Here is a 26,409-nt window from a genome sequence, read left to right as displayed (position 1 = left end):
ATAAAAATTCATGTCAGAATAACCCTGTGGGGTGGGTAGCAAGTAGTTCTAAAGCCAGACTGGCCAGTGGATTTGCAGATTTTTGGAGCTGGGTGAAGGGCACGGGGGACTCATTCCACTCTTCTGTCTACTTTTGTGTATATTTGAACATTTTTCCAAGACAGAAAGTTCAAAAAATAACATTTTTTAAAAAGAGAGGAAAACCTTCTCAGACAGAACCACAAGCTGAAACTAGCAGGAAGTGTGGGGATCCTGTGTCCTGCCCGGGGCTGGGCCTTCAGGAAGCACGTGCAGACGCACCAGCCCAGCGTGCTGTGCAGAGGATACTCACGACCAGTAGAGCAGCATGAGCAGGAAGGGGCAGATGATGAGGGCCTGCAGCACTTGCCAGTCCCGGCACAAGGCGGCTAGCCCGGGCATGAGGAACTGGCCCGCCATGGCCACGAAGCTCGCCACCATCGTAATCATGAACCGTTTTCCAGGGGGGCACAGCTCTATTCCTAGAACACAGAACCAATGAGAGAGAGATGAGTTCCCCGCTCGACAGCCCGAGGAGTCCTGGGTGCACCTGGGCCAGTGCACTGCTCAACCCACTGATGACTGAAATTGTTTTCATCTGCTGCCCACCACAAGTGCCCTATGTGGTGTGCCAGTGTTTTATGGGCACACTGAGGCTCCAACTGGGAAGGGAATCAAGATGGTGGTTCAAGGCCACAGGGCTAGTCGACGACAAAGGGATGCTATAATTCAGAGGAGTTTAGCTCAGAAACCAGGAAACGGTGCTGCCTATGGGACAGATCACCCATTGTTCCCACTTCCTCTGCTCTCCAGACGTCACTGAGCTTGCTGTCCAGCACGTTCCCCCCTCATGCCCATCCTGTTGCCATTCCTTCCTGTCCATGATGCAGTATCAGGGGCCATCTCGACCTCTAGACAGGATACCAGGCATGTCCATATACTCACTCCCACCCACAGGCACCACCTGCCCCTTCTTCTGCTTCTCACTCCAGGGCTCCTTGAGCAGTCCGAGCTCCAGGCAACCTACTCACACTGTGAGACGGAGGGAGACTGAGTTGAGTCCCAGTTTGTCTATTAAACAAGACAAAAACCAACAATAAAGCTGACTCAGATCATACAGCAATGACCCTACCACAAAGCCCCTTCTCCATGTGGGAGTTCTGTGGGCCACTGCAACACGGTTGAGTCGCGCATCCTTTCTCTGTCCCTATTGGACAACTTCCCCTGGGCAAGGCCCATGTCTAATTCATCTTTGTAGCTCCAAAACCAAAAACAGTGTCTATTTTCTACAAATTCCCACTGAATAGAGGGGGACCACGGCCCCTCTTATTTGCAAGAATCTATTTTTTTACTTTGACCTTGAGTCAAAAAGATGATCAGAAAACTTTAATCTGTGGCACCCAAGTGACAACTAATACAGACCTCCTACATGAATCACCATAATGAAAGCCCTAGTAGAAAAAGCAGCTGAGTTTTATATGTATATATATGTGTGTGTGTGTATATATATATGTGTGTGTGTGTATATATATGTATATATATATTTCCCTACAGAGCATGTATGTTTATTTGCTATTCTCCTGCTATACGCAGTATTCTCTAAAGGTTTCTTGCTTGCTTGCTTTTTTAAACATAAGGTAAAAACAAGAGGAAGGAGGAAGAGGGGGAAGAAGAAGAAGAAGGAGGGGGAAGAAGACAGACCCTTCAGAGAGACCACTTTTATACCTGTGTGTTGGAGGCTGTTCGGATGGTGGGCTTCATGGATCAGCTGTGACAGCTCATCTGCTGGCTGTCTAGAGACCACAGCAGAGGTAGGAGGTCAGAAGGCAATAAGGGAAGCAGACTAGAGAGAGAACAGATGAATTATGCTTGGCTATAAGGATATCACCAGCCCTAACAAGGAGAGGGTGCTATGCCCGCCAATTCCTACAGCAGCTCATCTGCTGGAAAAAAATACTAATGCCATCAGAATTTCCATTCCTGCTCAGCCACAAGCAAACAGATCATCATCATAGCTATCAGTGAACAAGAGAGAAACCAGATTTCACCGATGATTGCTTATAAAGAGGCTTCTACCATTTAATTAGGAAAACAAGATTAAATGGCTCATTCCTGGCCATTTGCTGCCATGCTGTTCCTTTTGGTACCATAGGTCAGGTTCATTTAAAAGATCACTACTTAGCAGGGTCCAGATCTGGCATTTCTGCTCTTACAAACAATAAAGAAAACAAGGTCTTTTAAGAAAAGACTAACAGTTGTAGGTCTTGTTTTCATTTATTAAGCACAAGCAGTAAATTGGCTGCTATGGAAACCAGAAATCTACATTAGCCACGGTAAATTCAGTGTTGGAAGCTCGGCATGGGCTAGTATCAGATAAAGAAATTCAGCACTTGGCCTTCCAGGTAGCCTTTAAACAAAGTCAAAGAGATAATGTGGAAATAGCATGATGGTATCGTATCAATGGTTTAGTGGTACAGCAGACATATATATATTGCTTGCTGTTTTTCTCTTCAATACCTCTCTTTAATTTAGTGACATGATACAATGAAAATATCTGCAACTACACTTCTTTTACCGGAGTCCCCCTTTGGGATGTCTAACCCCACATCCTAATCTACACTGATGTGATGTCACACAAGGGATCATGAGGCCACTTCCCAGACCAGGTTCTAGGTTTGCAGATGAGCAGGGAAAATGGTCCCTTGCTGGGCCAGTCTGGCTTCAGTCTCCCCTTGCTACAAGTGAATTGCTGTGGCTGGCATATCTCTTAGTGTGACTGTCAATATGACAATTATTAAATGGTCATAGTTTTTCTTCCAAAGGTTCTCTCAATCTTCTCCTATACGTAAGTGGTCGGTGTGGCCCCTAACTCTTTGCTGCCTAAACTGTAGTGTGTGAACCTGCTGTGTTGGTATGGCATGTGAGCTTGTTAGAAATGCAGCCTCTTAGGCTCCACCCAGACCCAGAGAATCAGCATCTGCATCTTAATGAGCTCCCCAGACAACTCCTTGAGAAGCACTGGCTCACTGTATTTCTCCCGAACTGTAAGCATGTGTTGCCTGGCAGACACATCTGGGGGAGCTGAAGAAGTGGAATAATTTTCTGACCTCTCCACTCCTTCTGTTTTTGCTAGGAATCCTAGCAGGGCCTTGACTTTATTTCGTCAGGTAGAAAAATGCAGGGCACTCCAGCAGACTTGGTATTTTAGCATTCCTGCCGAGGCGATGGGAAAACACAGTGGCTTGATGGAAGGACACAGGTGTGGCCATCTGCAGTTAACTACCTTTTTTGTCTTGCCTCCAGAAAATCTTTCCAAACTGCTTGAATCTAACGACATTCTGAAGGTGGCTATAAAGATGTTTTCGTAAAAGAAAGCAATGATTAAGAAACTGCAGGCACTTGAGGATTGCCATTAATCACAACTTTCTCTGGAAGATGACAAATTTTTTTTGGAAGTGGGAGAGGAAAGAACACATGAGGACATTTAAGCCTCGAGTCCCAGCATCCGTCAGGAGGGACGGGGACTGCAGGTAGATCGTTTTTGCTGGGCTCTGTAAGCAGAAGCATTTGGGGCAGCAGCTCCCACACTCTGAAGATGGTTCCGGCTCCCTGGCCAGGGCCACTGGCCTTGGGCTTGAAAGGCAGGGAATGATGTCCCCAATCCAACTGTCCCTTCAGGGCCTGGCTACTGTGGAGAGTAGATCACTCACGGACAGGCATCCACAGTGCCCGTGGAAGAACCTGGATGGCAGCTGTGTCCCGGTACTTGCTAGAATCAATTTATTTGCCAGTGGAGCCAAACCCAAATCCTTTGAGTGGATTTTCATTTATGGGCAGCAAGAGTCCCCCTGATTATGTAAAACATTTAAGGGCCACAAGAAAATGTCCTGGGTGATGCAGCAAAGATTCAAACATTGAACTATCTCAAGTGGCCAGCATGTAGCACTTCCACTGCTGTGGTTACAAGCCTGGACTCTGTAGCCAGAGTGCCCAAGTTCAAATCTTGCTCCTGGTACTTAGAAGCCGCGACCTTGGTTTAGTCAGTTAGGAGTTCTGTGCCTCAGTTTTGTTGTCCGCAAAATGGGGTGTTGTGAGCACTAAACAGCATATAGTGCTAGAACATAAGTGCTATGTGTTATAATCTCATGCATTATTTTTCCAGATTTTGGAATACTTGCATATATATAATGAGATATCTTGGACAAGGGACCCAAGTCTAAACACAAAATTCATTTATGTTTCATATAAATCTTATACTCATAGCCTGAAGGTAATTTTATAAGAGATTTTAAAAAATTTTGTGCATGAAACAATATTTTGACTGTGACCCCTCACATAAGGTCATGTGTGAAATTTTCTACTTGTGATGTCATTTAGGTGCTCAAAAAATTTCAGAGTTTAGAGCATTTCAGATTTCAGATGTTCTGATTAGGAATACCGAACCTGCATAACAATATAATTATTGCCAAGTTGTTCTTTGCTCTCATTCGACATGGTGAGATCCTGTCTCTAAGAAACAACCAATCAAACATACCACCGTTACTTTTCCCCTAACACCTTAATGAAGAATGCCTACAAGCTACTCTTGGCAACTAGATACACTTTGTCGATGAGCAGAGAAATTACTGAAGGTTGTGAGGATGAAACGGTACGTAGCTGAGACTTAACTGAGGCATTTGGTCAGTGAATCAACACGGACCACGACCAAGTCTGAGCACAGAGGCTGCCCCGAGGCTCTGATAGAAACGTGACATTGTTAGGAGACCACAGCTCTGGGAGATTTGCTTTTCAGAAGTTGTGAGATTCTTACACATTTTCAGGAGGAAAAGAACATTGTACTTCCCAGGGTAGTCACTTCATGTGAAGAAGGAGGAAGGCCTGAGGGAGTGGGGTGTGGGGGTTTGACGTGTCATGTGGTGGCGGCTGCAGTCGCAGGCATTTGCTCAAACACGAACCCCGGTGCTGCAGGGAGAGGGCTGACTTTGAGGGAGGGGCTTCTAGATAATTTGGGTGGGTCTCATCTCATCTGTTGAAAGCCCTGAACACAGAGCCGAGGCTTCCTTGAGGAAGAAGAAGATTCCACCAGTGGACAGCAGTGCCCGCCCCCATGCCCTCGAGTCCTGATGGCTGGCCCTCCCGCTGGCCCCTCGTGGATGTCAGCCTAGCCACCCCTCACAGCCGTGTGGGTCAATTCCTTACAGAAAATCTCGAAATAGATATCTCCTGCTGTTTCCTTCTCTCTGGTTGAACTCTGAGACAGAGGTCAGGGGGTCCTGCACATCACACAGGGTCACACGGGGCCTCCTGCAAAGCCCATCTCCGAAGCTGCACCCCCCTCCCCTCCCCTTCTTACTCCCCACTCTCTCATCCTGTCCCTGCTTCTCTTCCCCGGCCAGCCTGGACCAGGTCCCAGCCTCACAGGGACCGTCTGTTAAAACACCAAGCTCAAGGGACCGTCTGTCAAAACACTGCAGCACCCAGGCAGGAGCCCCAGGGAAAATGCAAAGCTCTGAGCTGTGCTACTGGGCAGGGCTCGGCCCCAGCTCCAGCGGCTAAGGCATCTGCCCACCGACATACCAGGAGTGACCAAAGTTTTAACATTCTCCCCCCACCTCCCTCACCCCCCACAAACACACACACTGATCTCACTGTTGGATTCAGTAATTATAAATAAATTTTTAAAAACCCTTTGAAGCCAATCTTAAAAAAAAAAAAAAAAGGGCCCATCCTCCCATAATGCACAAATGAGTAAAACACAGCACTTACTCTTCCTCAAATACGTTTAAGAAACCCTTGAATGCTTGTGACCATAGGGAGAATACACCTTTTCTTGGGATTGCTAAGTGCTCCCGGCTTCTCTGAAATGAGAGTACAGGATTTTTCTGGACTGGAGTTGGCTAGGAACAAAGGAATATATTAAGTTGACTGACAATACTTAAGCCAGAGGACAGGAATTCGCAGAATCGTGCCCGCGGAACACAGCGTGCCACGCGGGGCACAGGATGAGGCGCCAGCTCTGGCCCAGCGGTGGGGGTTAGATTCCTCCCGGGCTCTGCTGGGCAGTGTGAAGTTACTCAGCAGCTCTGAGCCTCTGTGTCCTTGTATTCAAGGTAGATAACGATCATACCTACCACATAGGGTGGTCATGAGCAAACAACATTCACGAAGCACTCTCGAGTGCACCTGGCTCGTACTGAAGCCACGGAAGCCTTCCGCACAGACACCAGGCCACCCTGCTAAGCGATCAAGCTCTTCCATCTGGGACGTAAACTACACCGTGTTTTAGGTAAAGCTTGGTCAAAATGGACTCAGACAATGCAGTGTGCCAACCCCGCGTGACAGCACTCTTTTCTTTCTGGGCCTCTGCTGTCCAGGGAGGGCTGGCCAGGCTGCTCAGAAAGATAAGTGTCTTGTGGGGAAGGGTCTTTGACCTGCCACAGGCCTGCCACAGGCCATATCTCCCTCTGCAGGGCTTCATTTCAGCCAGAAAGCCATGCGCACACCCCCACTACTCCTCACTAATTTATACATGGAATTCTGAGGAAAGCCACAGAGCCGCAGGGAGGTCTGAGTCGAGCAATAGCAAGGCTCTCAGGAGAGCAGAGCTCCCGATGAGCCCAGCAAGGACGGAGGACCCACTTCCCTGGCACCTTCCACCTCCAAATCCCTTTGTGAGAGAAGCCAGCCCTTGTGACGTCCCAGCTGTGCTGCCCTGGGCACTCTGCAGGCCCAAGGCCACTCTCGGGACAGGGAGAGTCTGCGCAACTCACCGGCAGAGGGAGGTGAGACGGGCTCAGGAAAGGACAGCGAATGCCCACACTGCTCAGGCTCCCAAATTAAACACAATTCCTGGAACAGGCCTGCGGAATGAGAAATCCATCCAGAGGCCACTGCCGAATGGCCTGGCCATCCTCTTCCAAGGGCAAGCCTCTGCGAAGGCCGACTGGGCCACTAGGACACGGGGCCTTGGGGATCCCACTGCCCAGCCCAGCCCCAGAACACACAGGATTCAAAGAGGCCACTTCTCCAAACCCGCTGTCCTTACGAGTGGACTACCCCCTCCTCCCCTCTCCCAACCCTCCTCCATTATCCACTACACTAGAAGCCCATTTCCACCAGCAGAGGCAAAATGTGGAAAGGAAGGAGGTGCAGCTTTCTCAACAGAGACTGGAGGGCTGGCCATGCTGCCTGCCTCGCTGGGCTTCCTCCAGCCTGGTTCCGGCTCGGCCCTAGGCTGCTGATATCCACCTGGAGAGCCCTCTGAAGACAGCCCCATCATCCTGGACTGCGCCCCTCCCTGGCAAGGTGGAGAACTGCAGGGAGCTTCCTCGCTGGCCTCACCATCTCCCGGACCACCATGCCAGCCTCTCTCCTCTTCCCTGCACCCTCCCTCCTTCCTGTCGCTCCCCAAGTGGGCCTGGAAGTTCACACCACTCAATAATTACTGCCACAGGCAAGGACGCATGGCCCCCAGAATCCTGGAAAACAGACTTTGGGACATGTGATTGTGGAATTCCTTATTATAGCAGAAGGGCCTGAAATTGCCAGTCATGGAGACCCAAATAGCATTTGAGGGTATGACTGTAAAAGGTTGCTATTACAGCTCGACATCTCCCCTTCCACGTGAAGACATCCTTTTTCCTCTCAACTCAGGACCTCCCAACCCAAAGGAATGGTCAGAAGAATCTGAAAGAGTAGTTTTCTCCATTTAGAGAAAGAAAAAATTTAAACACCAGAGATAAGTATTTCTTACAAATCACATTCCAGTGTCTGCCAGACATGTGGACATGGGCATTAAATGCTCAAATGCAGAAATACTGAATTAATTATCAACCGAATACCTATCATGTCTGCAGTACTAGGTGAACTAACAGCTCTCACTTGCTGAAAGCTAAATGCTTTGGGAGGTATTTTTCATGCATTCATTTAATCTGCGCAATGACTGCATTATGTAGGTATTGTTTTTAATGCTCATTTTATGTGACAGGACCCTGAAGCTCGGGGTGATTAAGTGACTGGTCCAAGATCCCACAGCTAAGAAATCAACCAGATGGGAGTTGAAGCCAGTTTCCTTGCATTACCCCACATCTCTGTGGGCAGAAGCTCCTCTGTGCCCCACCAGAATCTAAACTCCAAGGACGGAAGGGCTTCTTACGTTTTGCCTCCTGCTGCTCGTCAGAGCCTAGGACTGTGTCTGACACATGCCAGAAGCTCAGATAATTGTCGCATGAATAAACGTAAACGTTTTTTCCTCTCTAGTTGTCACTTTACCTGTGCCCCCCAATCAATTATAGTCACCATGGAAGAGATTGGCCAGCGAATCTGTAGAAGCTGGCCTGGCACCCTACATGAGAACTCATCAAAGTCTACATCATGGTTCTACATGTTCATACGTGGATAATAATTTGAGGAAAATCAACCATAAAACCCAACATGAGCCACAGAGTTTGGTTTCCTTTCAGATTCCTACTACCTTCTGTTTTTTCTTTAAAAATAACATTATAATGACTCAAACGAGAAATAGGGATTTAAATGCTCAGCAACCTCTTCTGTTTAAAAACAAAGACTGATGCTCAGCAGTACATGCTTACGAATTTAAATTAATGACACTTTTAGTCTCCTAATACTTAAAAACAGCAGAAAAGGCCAAGAAGAGGAATGACTTCAAATATCAGAATCCCCTCCCAGCCACTGGAATTCTTTCATTTCAGGTCTGTCGTTCATTTTCAAGCTAAGTGAAGGAGCAGAGATGGGACAGAGTGGCTTTAAGGTGGAGAGCAGTTTACCACCCCGGTTTTCCAACAACCAGTTCCAAAGTGACAATTCCCAATCCTCAGTTTTTCTGGTGCTATCCATTCTATGGATCAAAATCACATGCAGTGAGTGACCATGTTTGTATAATTATATCACGCTTTTGAGCAAACGGAAGCCTCACAGGCCTTCAGATTTGAAACCTCTGAGGCATGTGGCCAAATAGACGAGCCCTAAATTACTTCCAGCTCTGTCCCATAACAGCCTGCTCTTAGTTCCCCAGCTGTCGAAGGGCTGGGAAGATTATCTGACTTTTATTTCTCATCATCAGTGCCATCATCAATTGTCATTATTTTATGAGCTTGGCAAGCATCAGGGAATCAAGGGCTGGGTGTATGGTAAACAGAATACATCTCAATACCAGTTCATAGCATCATTACTGTGTAACATCTAGTAATAGTAAATACATTTTACTCTTTGGCATAATACTCCTAAATAGAGAAGAATTATTAGCAACTTAGTCTTTCTAAGTTAAGTCTTCCTTTTCTCTTCTTCTCTCATTTCCCCATCTTCTCTTGCATCTGGATTTAAAAACACTTTTCTTTTGAATGTTCATACATTCACAAAGAAGAGAGAATCATGCCATGAATATTTTGGATATTTTGCCCTTGTGGTTCTTCTGCCTTTTTCTCTCTCTTCCCTGTAATATTTTAAATCAGATTCCTGAAACCATGTCATTTTACTTTTAAATACAAATACGTCTCTCCTAAAAAAGACATTTCACATCTAACAAAATTAACAGTAATTCTTTAATATTATTCAATATGTAGTCTGTGTCCAATCTACTCAATTACTTTAAAACAGTTAAGTCTTCCTTTTCTCTTCTTCTCTCATTTCCCCATCTTCTCTTGCATCTGGATTTAAAAACACTTTTCTTTTGAATGTTCATACATTCACAAAGAAGAGAGAATCATGCCATGAATATTTTGGATATTTTGCCCTTGTGGTTCTTCTGCCTTTTTCTCTCTCTTCCCTGTAATATTTTAAATCAGATTCCTGAAACCATGTCATTTTACTTTTAAATACAAATACGTCTCTCCTAAAAAAGACATTTCACATCTAACAAAATTAACAGTAATTCTTTAATATTATTCAATATGTAGTCTGTGTCCAATCTACTCAATTACTTTAAAACAGTCTCTTTACAGTTTTTTTTTTTTTAAATCAGGATCCAAACAAGATCCACATATTACATATCTTAATTCTCCTTCAATCTAGAGCAGACCTCCCCCCACCCTCTTTCCCCATGGCACTTGAAGAAACCACTGGTTTTATGTGACTTTCCCATGATGTTGTTCACGTGTCCCTTCATGCCCTGTTTTACTCTCTACACTGGAAGTTCCACCTAACGTCTGGTGAGACCCAGGTTCAGGTTTTTGGAAGAGTGTATTGCAGCTGGTGCCTGTGCATCACGGTGCTGCCCTGCAGGAGGTCACCTACAGGGAATGACGCCACCACTGATCCATGGAGCAAAGTGGCGGTGCCTCAGTCTCGCGTCCTAGAGTTGTTCGCCAACATTTTCCCTAAAGGTTTCATTAGGGAGTGCAAAATGGTGATTTGATTTTCAAATTCTATCCTTCACGGTGCACTGTTTTCACCTTGAATTACTTTGGAAGGAAGAACTTGTATTCAGCAACAAGGGCCAGCTCTTCGCCCTGAAATATGGTCAGTTTGGAAGAGGCAGCACCATAAAATCACAGTCACTCTGGGTGATGGATAATTTCACACCACATGTCCCCCTCCAAGGGCTCCCGTTGCACTCAGAGTGAAAGCAAAGTCTTTCACAGTGACCCACATGATTTCCACCCCTCCCACATCCCTCAGACCATATCACCTGCCCCTCCCCGCCCCATCGCTCCACTTCAGCCACACCGGCCTCCCTGCCGCTCCTCTAACCCAGTGAGCACATCCCCCTTCTGGGCTGTGCACTCCCTGTCTGTCCTCCCCAGAGAGCTGCACATCTCCCTCCTCCTTTTCTCAGGTCTCTGCCTAAGCACGATCTTGCACGGAAACTTTGCCCTGACCATGCTATAAAAAATGGTAAGCCCTGCCCTCTTGCTTCACCATGTTGTAATCACACAGAGGAGGGTGCCTCCCGGACAGTGGTTTGCAAGTGTGGCCCCAGACCCGCAGCAGCAGCCTCACCTGGGGCCACCATTTCAGAAACACAGAGTCAGGGCCCTTCTCAGTCCTACTGTATCAGAAACTGAGGTTGGGTCCAGCAATCTGTGCCAACAACCTGTGCAGTAATTCTGACACTGGCCCCACTGAAGAACTGCTGCAGTGTACTTTGCAAATATTAGCCCCCGAATTCGCCTCATAAACGGATGAGGTTGGGAATGGTGACGATGCTGCTGCAGGGAACACCCTTTGAAAAGCAGTGTTCTGAACACTGCAGAGTTTTATACCTCTCAGCCCCGAGATTCCATAATTAATTTTTCCATTATAGCGTTAGCTTATTAAAAATAAAACAAAGCAAAGCTGCTTTAGAGCTTATAATGCCTATTGGCCGACTGGCCTTGGGGTAACTGGATGTTGGCTTTTTTTTTTTTTGAGATGGAGTTTCATTCTTGTTGTCCAGGTTGGAGTGCAATGGCGTGATCTTGGCTCACTGCAACCTCCGCCTACTGGGTTCAAGCTATTCTTCTGCCTCAGCTTCTCGAGTAGCCAGGATTACAGGCACCTTCCACTGTGCCGGGCTAACTTTTGTATTTTTAGTAAAGATGAGGTTTCACCATGTTGGCCAGGCTGGTCTTGAACTCCTGACCTCAGGTGATCCACCTGCCTCGGCCTCCCAAAGTGCTGGGATTACAGGCCACTGTGCCCAGCCTAGATGTTGGCTTTTTAACCAATAACAGACATGTAACTTTTTTTTTTTTCCCAATGAAAAAAAGACTTCTTCCAACACCCAAAGGGCAAGGCAGGCAGAAGCACAAGGAACCTGAAGTTGCAAAGAAATTCAAAATTTCTCAGCCTATTTCAGATGAAAGGAAACTCAGAGAACACCCACCAGGGTTGGCAGAGTCAAATGCCAGGCAGATAAGGAACGTGTGAAGCCCGCCGGGTGCTGGGGCGGAGCCTGTGGCACATCGCCTGGTGCTTGCCCAGTTTAAAGGCCTTTAAATTCAATTAGAAAACAAAACACTGTCTAGGTCACACAGAACATGAGCAGGGTCAGGGTCTGACTGCACACTGCCAGTCTGCAGCTGCTGATCCTTGTCCAACCTGCTCATTTTATTCAAGGGGAAAATAAGGTCACAGAGTTAGTTGGTAGTAAAAGCAAATTGTGATTTCCACACCAGGTGCTCTCCGGGCCTCTCGCCACCTTGCCTTTGGAGAATACAAGTCCCTAGGATTACTTTTGGATTTTTGTAAAAATGGAGATTACAATAAAAACAAAAGTTGAAGTTGATAGACTATACAGCAGTTAAAATTAGCTTCCTCCTCCTCTACCAAACCAGAAAGTCCTTTCATGTTCTATTCAGCATAATGGCACCAGCTAATGAAACAAAGGGTCAGATCAGGCCAGCAACTGGAAAGGGGTTTTCAAGAAACAGGTCTGTGATTGAGGAAGATACTAGCAGGTGGGAGCAATAAGTGGTCTTCCTCTAAACCCAAGCGAAATGGTGCATCCTCTGCAGCGGCAGAGGCTCTGAGACCTTCTAACACCCATGCCGTCTTGCTCTGGTGCCATCTTGTTCTTGGGCCATCTTGTTGTTGACAGAGCTTGTCTCACACAGTGTCTGCATTTGAATTTCTGCCCCTGTGGACAAGGCCATGAGGACTCTAACACTACAGAACACGAGTTCTCAGCCAAGTCCTGCCCCAGGAATTTAGTGCCAGCGTCCTCCCTGAGTCTCAGCCATCTCAGTGACGAATTCCTCTCGCTCCACGTATCAGGTGGGGACAAAGCCTCAGTGAGCTCTTAGTGAGGCTCTCACATCCCCCGCAGGGGACTCGACGGGGCACAGTGCGTGTATCACACCCATGCCCTGCTGCGTGCACAGCTGGAGCTGGCAGATACGTGCCAAGCTGGGGGCTCTTCTTCCCTAGGGGCTCCATCTCTCCCTCCAGTTCTATAGATTGGTGCAAAAGTCATGGCGGTTTTTGCCATTATTTTTAATGGTAAAAACTGTAATTACTTTTGCACAAAAAAAAAACCCCGCAATTATTTTTTCACCAACCTAATTAGATATGAGTTTATAAATGAGTTGACTGAAATCTGGACTCTTCTCCTAGGAGTGGCTGCTGGAAGTTGTAGAAAATGCACACACACAGATTTGCACCGCACCTAACTCAGCAGTTAAGCAAATGTTTCCCAATAAGGTGGGAGGCCGCGAGTCAGAATGTGTGTGTGATCACTCACTTGGGTGGCGGGAAGGAGGAGACAGCACCTCCACACCACGTCCACATTGTTCTCACCTGGACTGCCACAGTCACCTCTGACGAGGGCATTTGCTGCCAAACAGCTCTTCCCTTTAATCCATCTGACACCCTGCTGGCAGGTTACTGCCCCTAAAGCCCAGCTCTGTTCTATTTCAATAGCTAAAAATGCTATGTCAGTCCAAATTCTGAGCCCACCAACCACGACCCTCCATGATTTCGTCCCAGGCCTATTCCCCTTCTCACAGGCTGCTCTTCTCACATAACTCAATGCTCCTGGCAAGCCAGATGGTTGTAAGCCCTACACTGCCAAGCAGCGAGCTCCTTGGAAAGGAAAACCACTTTCTCACCTGTGTCCTTCCTAACATCTAGCATCGTATCCAGCACTTACCAGATGCTAACACTCCCTGAATCAGACCACGGAAATGAGAGAGGCACAACTTCCATGTGGAAATTTATTACCCAAAGTGTTCAGCTAACAAATTGAGTAAATTAAGAAATGACTGTAGTTTTTATTTGTTTGTTTTGTTTTTGACAAGGTCTCCCTCTGTTACGCAGGCTGGAGTGCACTGGTATGATCACGGTTCACTACAGCCTTGACCTCCTGGGCTCAAATGATCCTCCCACTTCAGCCTCCCGAGTAGCTGAAACTACAGGCACATGCCACCATGCCCGGCTGAGTTTTAAAATTTATAGTAGAGACAAGGTCTTGCTACATTGCCCAGGCTGGTCTTGAACTCCTGAGCTCAAGCAATCTTCCTACCTCAGCCTCCCAAAGTGCTGGAATTACAGGTGTGAGCCACTGCTCCTGGCAGACTAGCTTTCATTAAGCATATTTACACAAGGGTATGAGTATCCGTCATGTATGAAGCCTCTGAGGGCTCTGCACTGAACACACATGCACAGAGTTCCTCAGCGCTGCCTCAACCACAGGAGAGCCAGGAGGCCTGTTTGTTGGAGCAAATCTCCAGCCCACCCCACACAGTGGCACTCAGTGACTATGCGTGCCCAAGGCGGAGGTGCCACTTACAGAGCTGCCAATGGGGCCGCTGGGGAGAGTGGTGAGTATTCAGGGAGGCCGTGTAGGTGCCAGGTACTGGGCACAGTGCCTTTTGTCATCTGCACAACAAGCTCTGTGGTAAGTGTTAAAATTCTTTTTTTTTTTTTTTTTTAATCCTGCTTTGTCCCACCCCCAGTGTTAACATTCTTATTTGAAGCTCAGGAAAAACGAACGCATTGACTCCCGTAAACGCAGGTAGTAAAAGGAAAAGCTAGATTTCAAGCCCGGGCTCCTGCAGAGCCCTGGTGGGAAGGTAACAAGAGGCAACAGGGCAAGGACCTGGGCAAGTGTTTCCCGTGTACTATGTGCTCGGGCTCCACAGAGGGCAAGGACAGCCTGGTGTGGCAACAGGCGCACAGAGACCACAGGCTGGGCTCGGCCTTGGTGATCCACGGGGACTCCCTCAGGTCCTGGGTTTTCAAATTCGTGAAAGGAATGTGGAACAAGATCACAAAGTTGTGAAGGGGCTCAGAGGATGTCACCTTGAAATATGGAAATATGCTACTTTCGCATAAGGCTTATTTTGAGTTGAAGGCAATTGGAGAAAGAGCAGATGCAGATAAAGCTCTCTACCCACCTTTCTGCTTAGAGGCAGGGCACAAATATCCCTTTGTGAAGCTGTCATCACCCCGAAACTCCCCCCTTCTCCCACAGGAGCAAGAGGAAGTGAGATGACTCATCACTGGGGACACTACCGACTTGAATCTGCATAAACAAACCACACGAAATAGCCCCATCTTCCATCGGGTTTCCCCATATATTTACCTTCCCACAATTTACTGCTCCTAGAAGCCCCCAAGCCTTTTCCTTTGTCTTGTCATTTCGCAAATCATATATTGCTTTCTGTTAAAATGGTATAAAAGTTCTTAGGCTTAACCATTTCTTTGGGCTTTCATTTCTTCTGTGAGACTCCCCTGCACATGTAAAAATTAAAATATTGACATCAAGTACAAGTATGCCCTTTTCTCCTGTTAATCTGTCTTTATTTTTTATTTTTTGAGGTGGAGTATCACTCTGTCACCCAGGTTGGGGTGCAGTGGTGTGATCTTGGCTCACTGCAACCTCCACCTCCCGGGTTCAAGTGATTATCCTGCCTCATCCTCCCGAGTAGCTGGGATTTCAGGCGCATGCCACCACGCCCGGGCTAATTTTTGTGTTTTTAGGAGACGGGGTTTCACCATGTTGGCCGGGCTGGTCTTGAACTCCTGGCCTTGGTCTCCCAAAATGCTGGGATTACAGGTGTGAGCCACTGCGCCCAGCCTTAATCTGTCTTTAGTCAGTTTTATTGACAGGGTCCCAGGTTCTAAACCTAAAAGGGTAGAGGAAAACATTTTTTCTTCCCTTAGAGTTGCATCCTTAAAATTGTACCATTTCATAACTATGTGATAATGTTTGTAATAAAAAGAACAATGCTATTAGAGATTTAAAAGCCTATACAGAATTAAGAGTTTAATTATATAAGATGATGTCACCTTTTGGGTTTCTTGCTCTTGTCTGAGAACATTAGCTCTTTCTAATCTAGAACCACTATTCCATCAACATTGACCAGATGGGGAACGTGGAGCAAGAGAGGTCCAAAGAAGGTGCCCAGGAGGGCCCAACAGAGAAAGTGACCCCTAGGCTGAAGCCTGAACAATTTGGTGGAGGTGCCAGATGAAGAGGGGATGTGTGTGGAGAGCACAGAGCCGCAGAGGGAATAGCAGGGTCGAGGGGAGGGAGGAGCCAGTCATTCCTCAAGTGATGCAATAGCTCTGTGTCTATTACTGCCATTGCCGCTAAAATCCATGTCAGTCTCCTACCAATCAGGATTTTATATCCTTTAAAACTCCTCTCGCAACTTTAATAAAAATTAGAACAGTGTGCTTTCCCCGACCCCCAATCTGATAATCCACCACCAGGCACCCAGGCCTTAGATGGGGGCAGATGGTGATCTGTCTTCAAAGACTTTGTCAAGCTTTGTTACAAAGCTTTCTGTTTTCTGTTCATTCCCCAGGTGCAGCTGATTCCCAAGCCCTGGTCCTGTCCCTCCTGGGATGAGAGCCTCAGCTTTCCAATTCATAACGTCAGAGGCACGTGAACCAGAGCAACTCCATCTTAAACAGGAGCTGAGTGAAATGAGGCTGAAACCCACTGGGCTGCATTCCCAGATGGTTACGGAATTCTAAGTCACAGGATGAGACAGGAGGACAGCACAAAACGCAGGTCATAAAGACCTTACTGATAAAACAGGTTGCAGTGAAGGAGCCGGCCAAAACCCACCAAACCCAAGATGGCCACAAGAGTGACCTCTGGTTGTCCTCACTGCTACACTCCCACCAGCGCCATGACAGTTTACAAATGCCATGGCAATGTCAGGAAGTTACGCTACAATAGGGGAGGCATGAATAATCTAACCCTTGTTTAGCATATCATCAAAAAATAACCATAAAAATGGGCAACCAGCAGCCTTTGGGGCTGCTCTATCTGTGGAGTAGCCATTCTTTCATTCCTTTACTTTCTTAATAAATTTGCTTTTACTTTGCACTGCAGACCTGCCCTACATTCTTTCTTGGGTGAGATCCAAGAATCCTCTCTTGGGGTCTAGATCAGGACCCTTTTCCTGTAACAACAACGGTTGAGGAACATCTGAGCCTCCTTATGTAGACATATGAAATTAAAAATGTGTCCATGAGAATACACCTTCCCTCCTCTCCTCTCCCCGCAGGGGAGGTGTTTCCTAGCCCAGACAGTGCTCCCACAAAAGCAGTGTTATCCAGGAGGGATGGCCTGGAGAAGGGAGTGGCAAGGGCAAGGGCTTTGAAATTGGTTGGAATTTCCATTTTCCAAGTACCAGCTATATGAATGACATTGAGCAAGAGGCTTAACATACTTATGGCTCTCTTCTGAAATGGCAAGAGGTACTATCTGGAAGAACTGTTTGTGAGAGTCAAAGAAAGTGATCATATAAGGTAAAACGCCCGGACGACACATTCTCTCTAGTGCCTTCAAACAGCACATTAGTATAATAATTCAGGGACACAATTAAGCAGCCCTGTGGGCTGGCCTGAGGACCCATGCGTAACCACAACAGAGTCTATGACAAATTCCCCCTTTAGTTCCAGGTAACCATGATATAAATGAACTTTTGTAAACGTTTATAATTCTTGCAAAAGTTGGGAACATTTTACATAAGAATGGCAACTTGCAAAGTGACCTGATTTCTAACCACAGTATAAGGATCTTTCTAAACGATCCTTTGTGTAAAGGCCAAAAACGATTTTCAAGGTCCCATGTGAAAAAGCAGGAGACAATTGCCGTAGCAAATTTATAAAGTGACAGAGTGCGGCCCTTATGGAAAACAGATGGGGCTACTGGGAGAAGGGCAGCCCCGTGACGTGCTGGAGACATGAGAACCGAGAGTCTGCTCCTAGGTATTTGTGGGTTTTGATGGGATCTGTCTGGAAAGGATACGTTTACCGTTTGGGGAAACAGAAACTGGGGCAATATGGGTTTAAGGGAAGGATATTTAAAGGACTCATGTCTTCACGCTTCTGCTCCTTCTTTCAGGTTCAGGTTGAATGAGGAGGGGCTGGTCTCTCATGTTACATATAACCTTTGGCATTCCCATCACCAATGCCTGCTGTGGCACCTTCCCCTCCTTTCACAGGGTTGAAGGTGGCCTGCTGTGAAGTCAGGGGTCACAGGGCTCCTGTGAGCTCCTGGCTCTGAAGGAAACACATTCAGAACACAGCATTTAACAGAGAGAAACACTCACTCCCCACACAGACGTTGTCGAGAGGCTGGCCCGAGTCACAGATGACCTCAGAAGCTGTTTCGAGGTTCAGTGGAAAGAGGGTTTCTCAGAAAGCCCTCCCTCGGATCAAGTGGAGAGGAAAAATGTTACATATGAAGGATTGAAATGTTAAAAAAAAGTTATGCCATTGAAGCATACTTTTGGTTGTAGTTGTTCAAAAGACTTTGTTCCAAAAGCTAACTTTTATACAGTGCAAGAGGCTGTTTCAAGGTGAAGTTTAGAGGACACGCCTGAAACTTTTTAGAATGGCAGATGTCAGACGTCACCGGAAAACTCCGAGGTGGATGGGTTTTGTTCTCTCTCTCCCTCTCTTCTTCCAACTCCTTGGGTCCAGAACATGAAAACCCAGAAAAAAATCACAGTATTACTCTACTTAGGATGTGACTCTGCAGTCACTGGTTAATCACCGCTCCAGGGTTAGGTGGCATTCAAATGTAAATGCTGTGATTACCAAACCGTCTCAGACTTCTTCTGGGGGAAAGTGTTCAGCCAGCACTTCTGATTCACGCTGGGCTGCCTTTGACAGAGTTGGCAGAAGAGAAAAGAAGCAAAGGAGAAGAAACCACACGCACAGTTCATTTGTCATCTGTTGTGACCGAAGCTTCCCTGTCAAGCGAGGGGGGTGGGACGGGGGAGCGCAGGAAGCAGAACACAAGCTGGGAATAAAATTTCAGGCCGGGGCCATCCTTTCCGTGCCTGTAAATCCTTTAAAAGAAAAGTTAACGGATTTTAAAAAATCATACAACTTAAATCTTCTTGTACTTCTTTCATTTCCTAAACAAATCCTAGGGCCCAAGTGATTATCTATATTTCGATTCATGGATAGAGGAAGAAATCTGTTCAGTAGCATTGAGAAGATAATCCCAGGCCGGGCATGGTGGCTCAAGCCTGTAATCCCAGCACTTTGGGAGGCTGAGACAGGTGGATCATGAGGTCAGGAGATCGAGACCATCCTGGCTAACATGGTGAAACCCCGTCTCTACTAAAAAAAAAAAAAAATACAAAAAAAAACTAGCCGGGCATGGTGGCGGGCGCCTGTAGTCCCAGCTACTCGGGAGGCTGAGGCAGGAGAATGGCGTGAACCCGGGAGGCGGAGCTTGCAGTGAGCTGAGATCCGGCCACTGCACTCTAGCCTGGGCGACAGAGCCAGACTCCGTCTCAAAAAAAATAAAAATAAAAAATAAAAATAAATAAATAAGAAGATAATCCCGGTTCAGCAGCACCTAAACTAGCATTTTGTTCTTCTAGGGACGTACCACGGGTTTAAATTTTAGGTGTGTCTGCGTGAAAATGAAAACTTCTTTTCAGTTACCATTTTGTTTCAAGATGGAAGCCTGAATTTGAAATCCAGCCCCATGTGGTTTGCTGTTTTAAGACTATGTGTCTCTTTAACATAATTCTCTTTCAAAAAGTCATTGGCCAACAAATTGAGATAAAACAAAATTTAATGAAATACCTTACTTCATTTAGGCAACCGAATACTGAAATTTGAAATTCATAATGAAGTATAGCCCCAGAAACTATGGAAGTGAGGCCACCTGGGCTCACGGCTCACCTCCTTTGAAACACACACACACACACACACACCTTTTTCTCTTCCAATCTGCAGAGGTCCCTGAAATCAGTGCTTCTCCACGTGGGGCTTCCTTGGCCCACAGCATCAGAGTCCCCTGAGGCCCTGAGCCCAGATTCCCAGAAACAGATGTTTTCCAGATGGAGCCCAGGAAGCCAGTCGATGGGGGGCCCAGGAAATTCAAACCTTGAGGAACTTTTGCCATCAAATGTCAGCAAAACTGCTGGAATTTTTCATCTGCCTGAAACTGCCATCACACAAATAGCATCTTCACGTTAGTGTTGGGGAGGAAAACCTTTTCCTCCACCCTCTTAGGGTCAGTGCTTTGGGGCCTGTGAATTAAACTGACAAAAGACAGGTTGGCAAGAGAAAAGACAAAGTTTATTCACATACATATATCCGCAGGGGCGTGCCAAAAATGGCTCAGAGAAGAGGTTGGAATCTGGGGCTTTATATACCATCCTAATGCAGGGAGGGGCTTAGGATTTCAAGAGACAATAAATAGTGGGAAATGACTGAGAAATACATGGGGAAATAACATAAGGGAAGGTTTGTTTTAGCAAGGTGTGTTCATGCAATTTCTCATCCTGCACCAACTTCTCATCTTTGCCTCTGTTGGGAGAAATCTCCCTTAAAGGGGGTTTATGACAGTTGAATTCTTTGGGAAAACTCTGTTTCCAGGTAGACGGGGGAGTTCCGACAAACCCTTGTCCTGCATCTGATGGTTCTCAAATGCTGTCAGCTCAAAATAATCCTTACGGCCAGTGGCATATTCTGAACCATTTCAGCAGCAAACAGAGTCACTGCATTTCCTCATCTATTCCTAACCACACTCTTGCCATGTAAACAAGTGCTAATCCCATTTAACAGGGAGGACCCAAGAGGTTAGTTACCAAATAGGCCTTAGGTCATATGGTTTATAGTATCCAGGACTTGAATTCAGATCTTCGGATTTTAAACACCAGATTTATCCTTTAAGAGCAAAGAAAACATCCCCAGGCCCGGCAAATACACACACACACACACACACACACACACACACACACACACACAAATATCCTCATCATTCAGACATAATATCCTCCTTTTAGACATCTTTTTTTTCAATAAGACTAGCACAATTTATCACCATGACCATTAATGAGAGTGGCCCTTAACAAGCTAAGCTTATCAATGAGGGCTGTCTCCCATGTTTGTCGAGACGTAATTAAATACTCAGCAACCAGCCAAAGACCCTAGGTTGCTCTTGAATTGTCCATCTGCTTCCAAACATAATGACGGTGATTGATGACCTTGGGGAGTCAGCTGTATTTAAACCTAGAGAAGAGCTAATCACTGTCAAACATCGGTGCCGACCAGAGAGCAGCCCTTAAATACATATACACAAGAAGGAAAAAAAAATGGTTCATTTGGGAAAGATAAGACAGAAGGCACAGGATGGCAGAAGAAGGAACTTACATTCTATAAATACTGAGAATATTTTCTCGAGTAAATTTTAGACTCGATTCACTTATTCCTAAGTTAGAAAATATTTTCAGAGGATTTTTGCTAAGGGGAATGGTAGATGAATTAGAATCTACCGTCCAGTCTCTGACAGCACTGGGGAATACCTTGGTTTCTGTGGTTTTTTCTTCCAGAACTGCATTGTCCAATACAGTGGTCACCTATGGCTATTTAAACTTAAATTAATTAAAAGTAGGTACAAGTAAACCTTCAGTTCTTCAGTTGCACTGGCCACACTTCAAGTGTTCTGTTGGACAGCACTGATCTAGAATCTGATGTTAACGTGTCAAAATGAAAACATCTTCCTAGCATTCTCAATGACATGTAAGTAAGAAGGAGGGGAAAGTCAAACTTAAATTAAAATAAAAAAAGTAATATTTCACATATACGGAAAAAGCATAAGAAATAATAGAGAATACTTGTGTACCCAAAACAGCTTGGCCAAATCTTTACATGTGCCATATTCTCCTCCCCTCTTTCCTTCCCCTTTTCTAGCAGAAGCTCTACTGGATCCCTTTGATGAGTCTAAAGGGCTCTATTGAAAAGTTCAAAGGACACAAGCGATAGTGTCTGACATGACCATGTGGTTAAGAATCTGGGCTCTGGAGCTGAACAGCCTGGGTTCTAAGTTTTCTGGAAAACTAGAAGCCATTCTAAAATGTTTGGGATTTCATTGAAGGTTAAAGTGAAATGAATTTGTACACACAGAGTGATGCATAAAGATCCTTTTTCTGGAGGTAGAAATGAACAGCGTGTCTTGAAAGAACCAATTCCAAACTTTAAGCATATTGAAATACGTAAGCGTTAGGCAACCACGAACTCCTTCAGTATCACATTTTGGTCCTTATAATTTCAGAAGGAAGCTTCTTGCAAACTATCCACCTGCTGCCTCCTTAGAATGGGGTAAAGGTGCTTCTGGAGCTAGAAGCAAACACAGGAGAAAACTCATTCCTTGGCAGCACTGGCAGCCTGCGCTGAGGAAACCATCTTCCTAGTCTTGGTGAATTGTTCAAGAAATTTTAAGTATCGGGAAACAAGCGGACTCCTCACTGAGCAAACTTCCTTTATACAAAGAAAATGGTATCCAGTACTTAACTAGACAAAAGACTTATGGCTAAGACTGTAATAAATATGTGCCTATGTCCGAATGCAAAGAACAATTGGCTTTGTCAGAATTCTTCACTTTCTTTTATCTTAGTGTTACTTCCACTACGTTCTCAAATTCAGTAGACTCCTGGCATCAGCATCCAGGGGATCAGCACACAGAGGTGTTTCAATGGGGACCGAGGTTCATTCAAATGACTGAGAAACGAAAGACACGTGTTTGAGTCTTGTATAGTCCATCTCCAGTCAACTTAAGAAAACAACTTCTTAGAGGGAAAGCACTCACTTTTAAGTTATAAAGAAAGCACCAGTAGCTTATATTTCTTTTCTTTTCTTTTCTTTTTTTTTTTTTTTGAGACGGAGTCTCGCTCTGTCGCCAGGGCTGGAGCGCAGTGGCCGGATCTCAGCTCACTGCAAGCTCCGCCTCCCGGGTTCCCGCCATTCTCCTGCCTCAGCCTCCTGTGTAGCTGGGACTACAGGCGCCCGCCACCTCGCCCGGCTAGTTTTTTGTATTTTTTTAGTAGAGACGGGGTTTCACCGTGTTAGCCAGGATGGTCTCGATCTCCTGACCTCGTGATCCGCCCGTCTCGGCCTCCCAAAGTGCTGGGATTACAGGCTTGAGCCACCGCGCCCGGCCATCTTTTCTTTCTTTCTTTCTTTTTTTGTTTTTGAGACAGTCTTGCTCTGTCACCCAGGCTGGAGTGTAGTGGTACAACTGTGGCTCACTGCAGCCTCCGCCTCCTGGGTTCAAGTGATTCTCCTGCCTCAGCCTCCCAAGTAGCTGGGATTACAGGTATGTACTAACACACCTGGCTAATTTTTGTATTTTTAGTAGAGACGGGATTTCACCATGTTGGCCAGGCTGGTCTCGAACTCCTGACCTCAGGTGATCCTCCCACCTCGGCCTGCCAAAGTGCTGGGATTACACGCATGAGCCACCACACGTAGCCCTAGTAGTTTGTATTTCTAAAAACATGGTGCCCTTCCCAGGACAAGAGGATAAGAGAAACGTAGGACTTGTATTTATATGGAATTGAGATGGTCAAATGCTTGCTGACTACAGCAATACATTTCTATCATTATGTAAAACCAATTCTGCCTCCAAATAATCATGAAGTAGAACTGGACTACCTGCTGCTAAACAGATTTTGTTTTTGTTTTAGTTTTATACGTATAACCTGCTGTACATACAGCCGAGCATGTTTCTTATTCTGGTGTCTTCCATTCTCCGAGAGTGCTGGCCGCTATGGTCTTCCTTGGTATTGCGGAATACACTGGGCGACACGGTACACACGCTTGCTGTCAGCTGTCACACTGACACTAAAGGCTTCCACTTCAGCATCTGAAGTGTTCTACTTACAGCCCAAGGGTGATTCAGCCTGGTGCCACTGAAACTTTTCCTGCCTCAAACTGCTCAAAGCCCAAACGGGCTCCTGGCCATTCAAGGGCACGGACTCTCTTTGGATGTGCACAATGCCAACCTGACAGGCCAGCGCCACCTCTGCCCGGGTCCCAGCTCAACGTCTCTGCTCACCTGCTCACATGCTCATGTACCTCTAAAATCCAGCATTGCACATCTGAAGCTGCACTCACCCCGCCCCTCTCCGCACAAAAGTCAGTCCTTCCATCTACTTTCTGTCTGCTAATGACCCATGCATTCCCTCAGTCACCCCAGGTTGAGAACTGGTGGCAGCAACCCCTTCCTCCCCTGCATGGATGAAGTCCCAGGGTCCAGCCAGCTTCCTCCCTACAAATCCTCTTAGTGACTGTGCACCCCCACTGCCGCTACTCTGTTCCAGCTTGGGTAGGGTCCCCTCCACATCTGCTGCCACACAGCTTACAAGGGCATTCCCAAGCAAGCAAGTGGCTCTTTAAACCCTTGTGTTGGCACTGCATTCCTGTGTCATCGCATCCAGATCCTGGACAGGCATGCAACACCTCCAGCTACTCCCAGCTGCACCCTCCCACAGCCTCTTGGGAGTCCACGGGAGCTGTGCCCATTCCCTGGCCGTCCCTTGGACCCACCTTCCACTTGGTTTCCTGTCATGCCTTTGCTCAGCTCAGTCCTATTAGAAATATTCTGCCCTTGCTGACACCGGGACGAATTCTAACCTAGGACCTGGCAAAGCTGTTCTGGGTCAGGGCACACATATAACACACAGCATATACCCCCTAGTAGCATCTAAAGGACAACATACATATGTTTTAACTTTTCACATTAAACAAAGATACCATGGGAATTCCCTGAAAATACAGAGATATGTATTAAGGGAATCACCAATAACTGAAACACCCAGTGTTCATATTTTAGTATATTTCCTCCAAATCTTTCAAAAAGTTTTTTTTTAATGGTTATCAGTTTGCTTTTGTTATTTTACATTACATTGCACACATTTCCCCAAGTCATTAACGACCCCCACACACCCCTGTGAGTGCCCGAAGTTTGACTGTGTAGTTACGCCACTCATGGACTTAACCCCTCGCATCACTGCTGGATATTCAGTGGCTTCCTATTTTGTATGGTTGCGTTGTCTTACACACACATGCATCTGTCCCCTCAACTGGACCCTAGCGTTCTTGTGGGCCATGTCCTCCTCTCACACTTCCTCGCACCCCTCAGGATGGTGAAGAGCTGACACAGAGAAGGCTCTGGTGAGTGTTGGCGGCTGACCTGAGCAACCCACCCCCAACATTGGAGCGTCATGACACCTGACCTCTGAGAGCTGAACTGCAGAGGAGAATTTAATCACAACAGGAGCACTTAGTCATTCCTTCCCCTGGGTAACAGGAGGCAGGGCCTAGTCATGCAATGAACTGCCAAATGCCTTGGGTCTCTGCTTGATTTCTTGGGTCTCCCAAGCTGCTTCTCTCCCAGTTTCCCTCTCTCATTCATCGCTCATGTTGGCTACCTCCTGGTTCTTCTCAATGGCCTTCTCTTCCTCCTCCTACTTTACATTTTCTGATCTATACTTCTTAGGATAAAAATCTGATTTTTTTTTGAAACAGAGTCTTGCTCTGTTGCCCAGACTGGAGTGCAGTGGTGCGATCTCAGCTCACTGCAAGCTCTGTCTCCTGGTTCACGCCATTCTCCTGCCTCAGCCTCCCGAGCAGCTGGGACTACAGGCGCCCGCCACCACGCCTGGCTAATTTTTTGTATTTTCCATAGAGACAGGGTTTCACCGTGTTAGCCAGGATGGTCTTGATCTCCTGACCTTGTGATTTGCCCACCTTGGCCTCCCAAAGTGCTGGGATTACAGGCATGAGCCACGGCGCCTGGCCAAAAATCTGATTTTTTTATGACTTCATATTGAATTTTTTAAAAGTCTGATACTTTCTCATTATTCATCTAATCGCCACCAGAGACTCACTTTATCCATGATTCCTGAGTCTTGGCTTGGCACAGGAGTCTACCCTGCCCTCAGGCTGCGGCCAAGAGCCCTTCCTTCTACTGCTAGAGATGAAGCTCTGCCCAGCGTTGGGAGGCGTGCGGCTGGTGCCCCAGCCTGGACACCCTCCTGTCTCTGCGTGGTGATGTGTCCTCATGGAGGCTTTTGCTCTCCACTCCTTCATCTAACTCAGGCCTCCCTGGCTCTCTTACCTCACCGCAGGCTTCTTCACAGCACCTGTCCCAGCTGCGGGGGATACACTTATCTAATTACCCGCGTGCTGTGTGTCTCCTGCTCTGGAAGGCTCCAGGAGGAAAGAGACATTCTTTTTGTCTTCTTCAGTCCCAAACCTCTAATCCTTGGTGCCTGCATGTGCCACGACTCCATGCTTGTGGACGGAAGGAGGTAGGGACGAGGGGAAGTGAGGGAGGGAATTGGTTTCTGACCATGGCCTGGAACAACTACTACAACTAAGGGGTCTGGTCTCTGAACCAAGGCCTAGGCGCCATCTTTCCCGGGGGGCAGGAGCTGTGTTTTCCGGTCTCTGAGCCAAGGCCTAGGCGCCATCTTTCCCGGGGCAGGAGCTGCATTCTCTGGTCTCTGAACCAAGGTCTAGGCGCCATCTTTCCTGGAGCAGGAGCTGTATTTTCTATAAGCTTCTGTTTTCTCTTCTTACCTGAGCTTTGGGTGACTTGTGGCCATCTGCTCAGAGTGACAACAGCAGTCTGCATTGTGTTTGTCTTGCTCTCAGGTTCTTTATTTAGCAAGGCCACTGCTT

At 46.6% G+C, this 26,409-nt stretch overlaps 1 protein-coding gene across 2 annotated transcripts in view; it reads right to left on the bottom strand.

The window, feature by feature from the left end:
* Window positions 1-26,409, bottom strand: part of SLC22A23 (solute carrier family 22 member 23) — a 193,147-nt gene that overhangs the window by 57,098 nt on the left and 109,640 nt on the right. For both annotated transcript variants that reach the window (XM_001093713.5, XM_078001001.1), the window contains one exon: window positions 332-500. In XM_001093713.5, coding sequence (XP_001093713.4) covers window positions 332-500 — 169 coding nt within the window. The remainder of the gene's footprint in view (window positions 1-331; window positions 501-26,409) is intronic.

This window comes from Macaca mulatta, chromosome 4, assembly GCF_049350105.2.
Source record: "Macaca mulatta isolate MMU2019108-1 chromosome 4, T2T-MMU8v2.0, whole genome shotgun sequence".
Classification (NCBI taxonomy): Eukaryota; Metazoa; Chordata; class Mammalia; order Primates; family Cercopithecidae; genus Macaca; species Macaca mulatta.
This window is presented reverse-complemented; position numbering and strand designations above follow the sequence as displayed.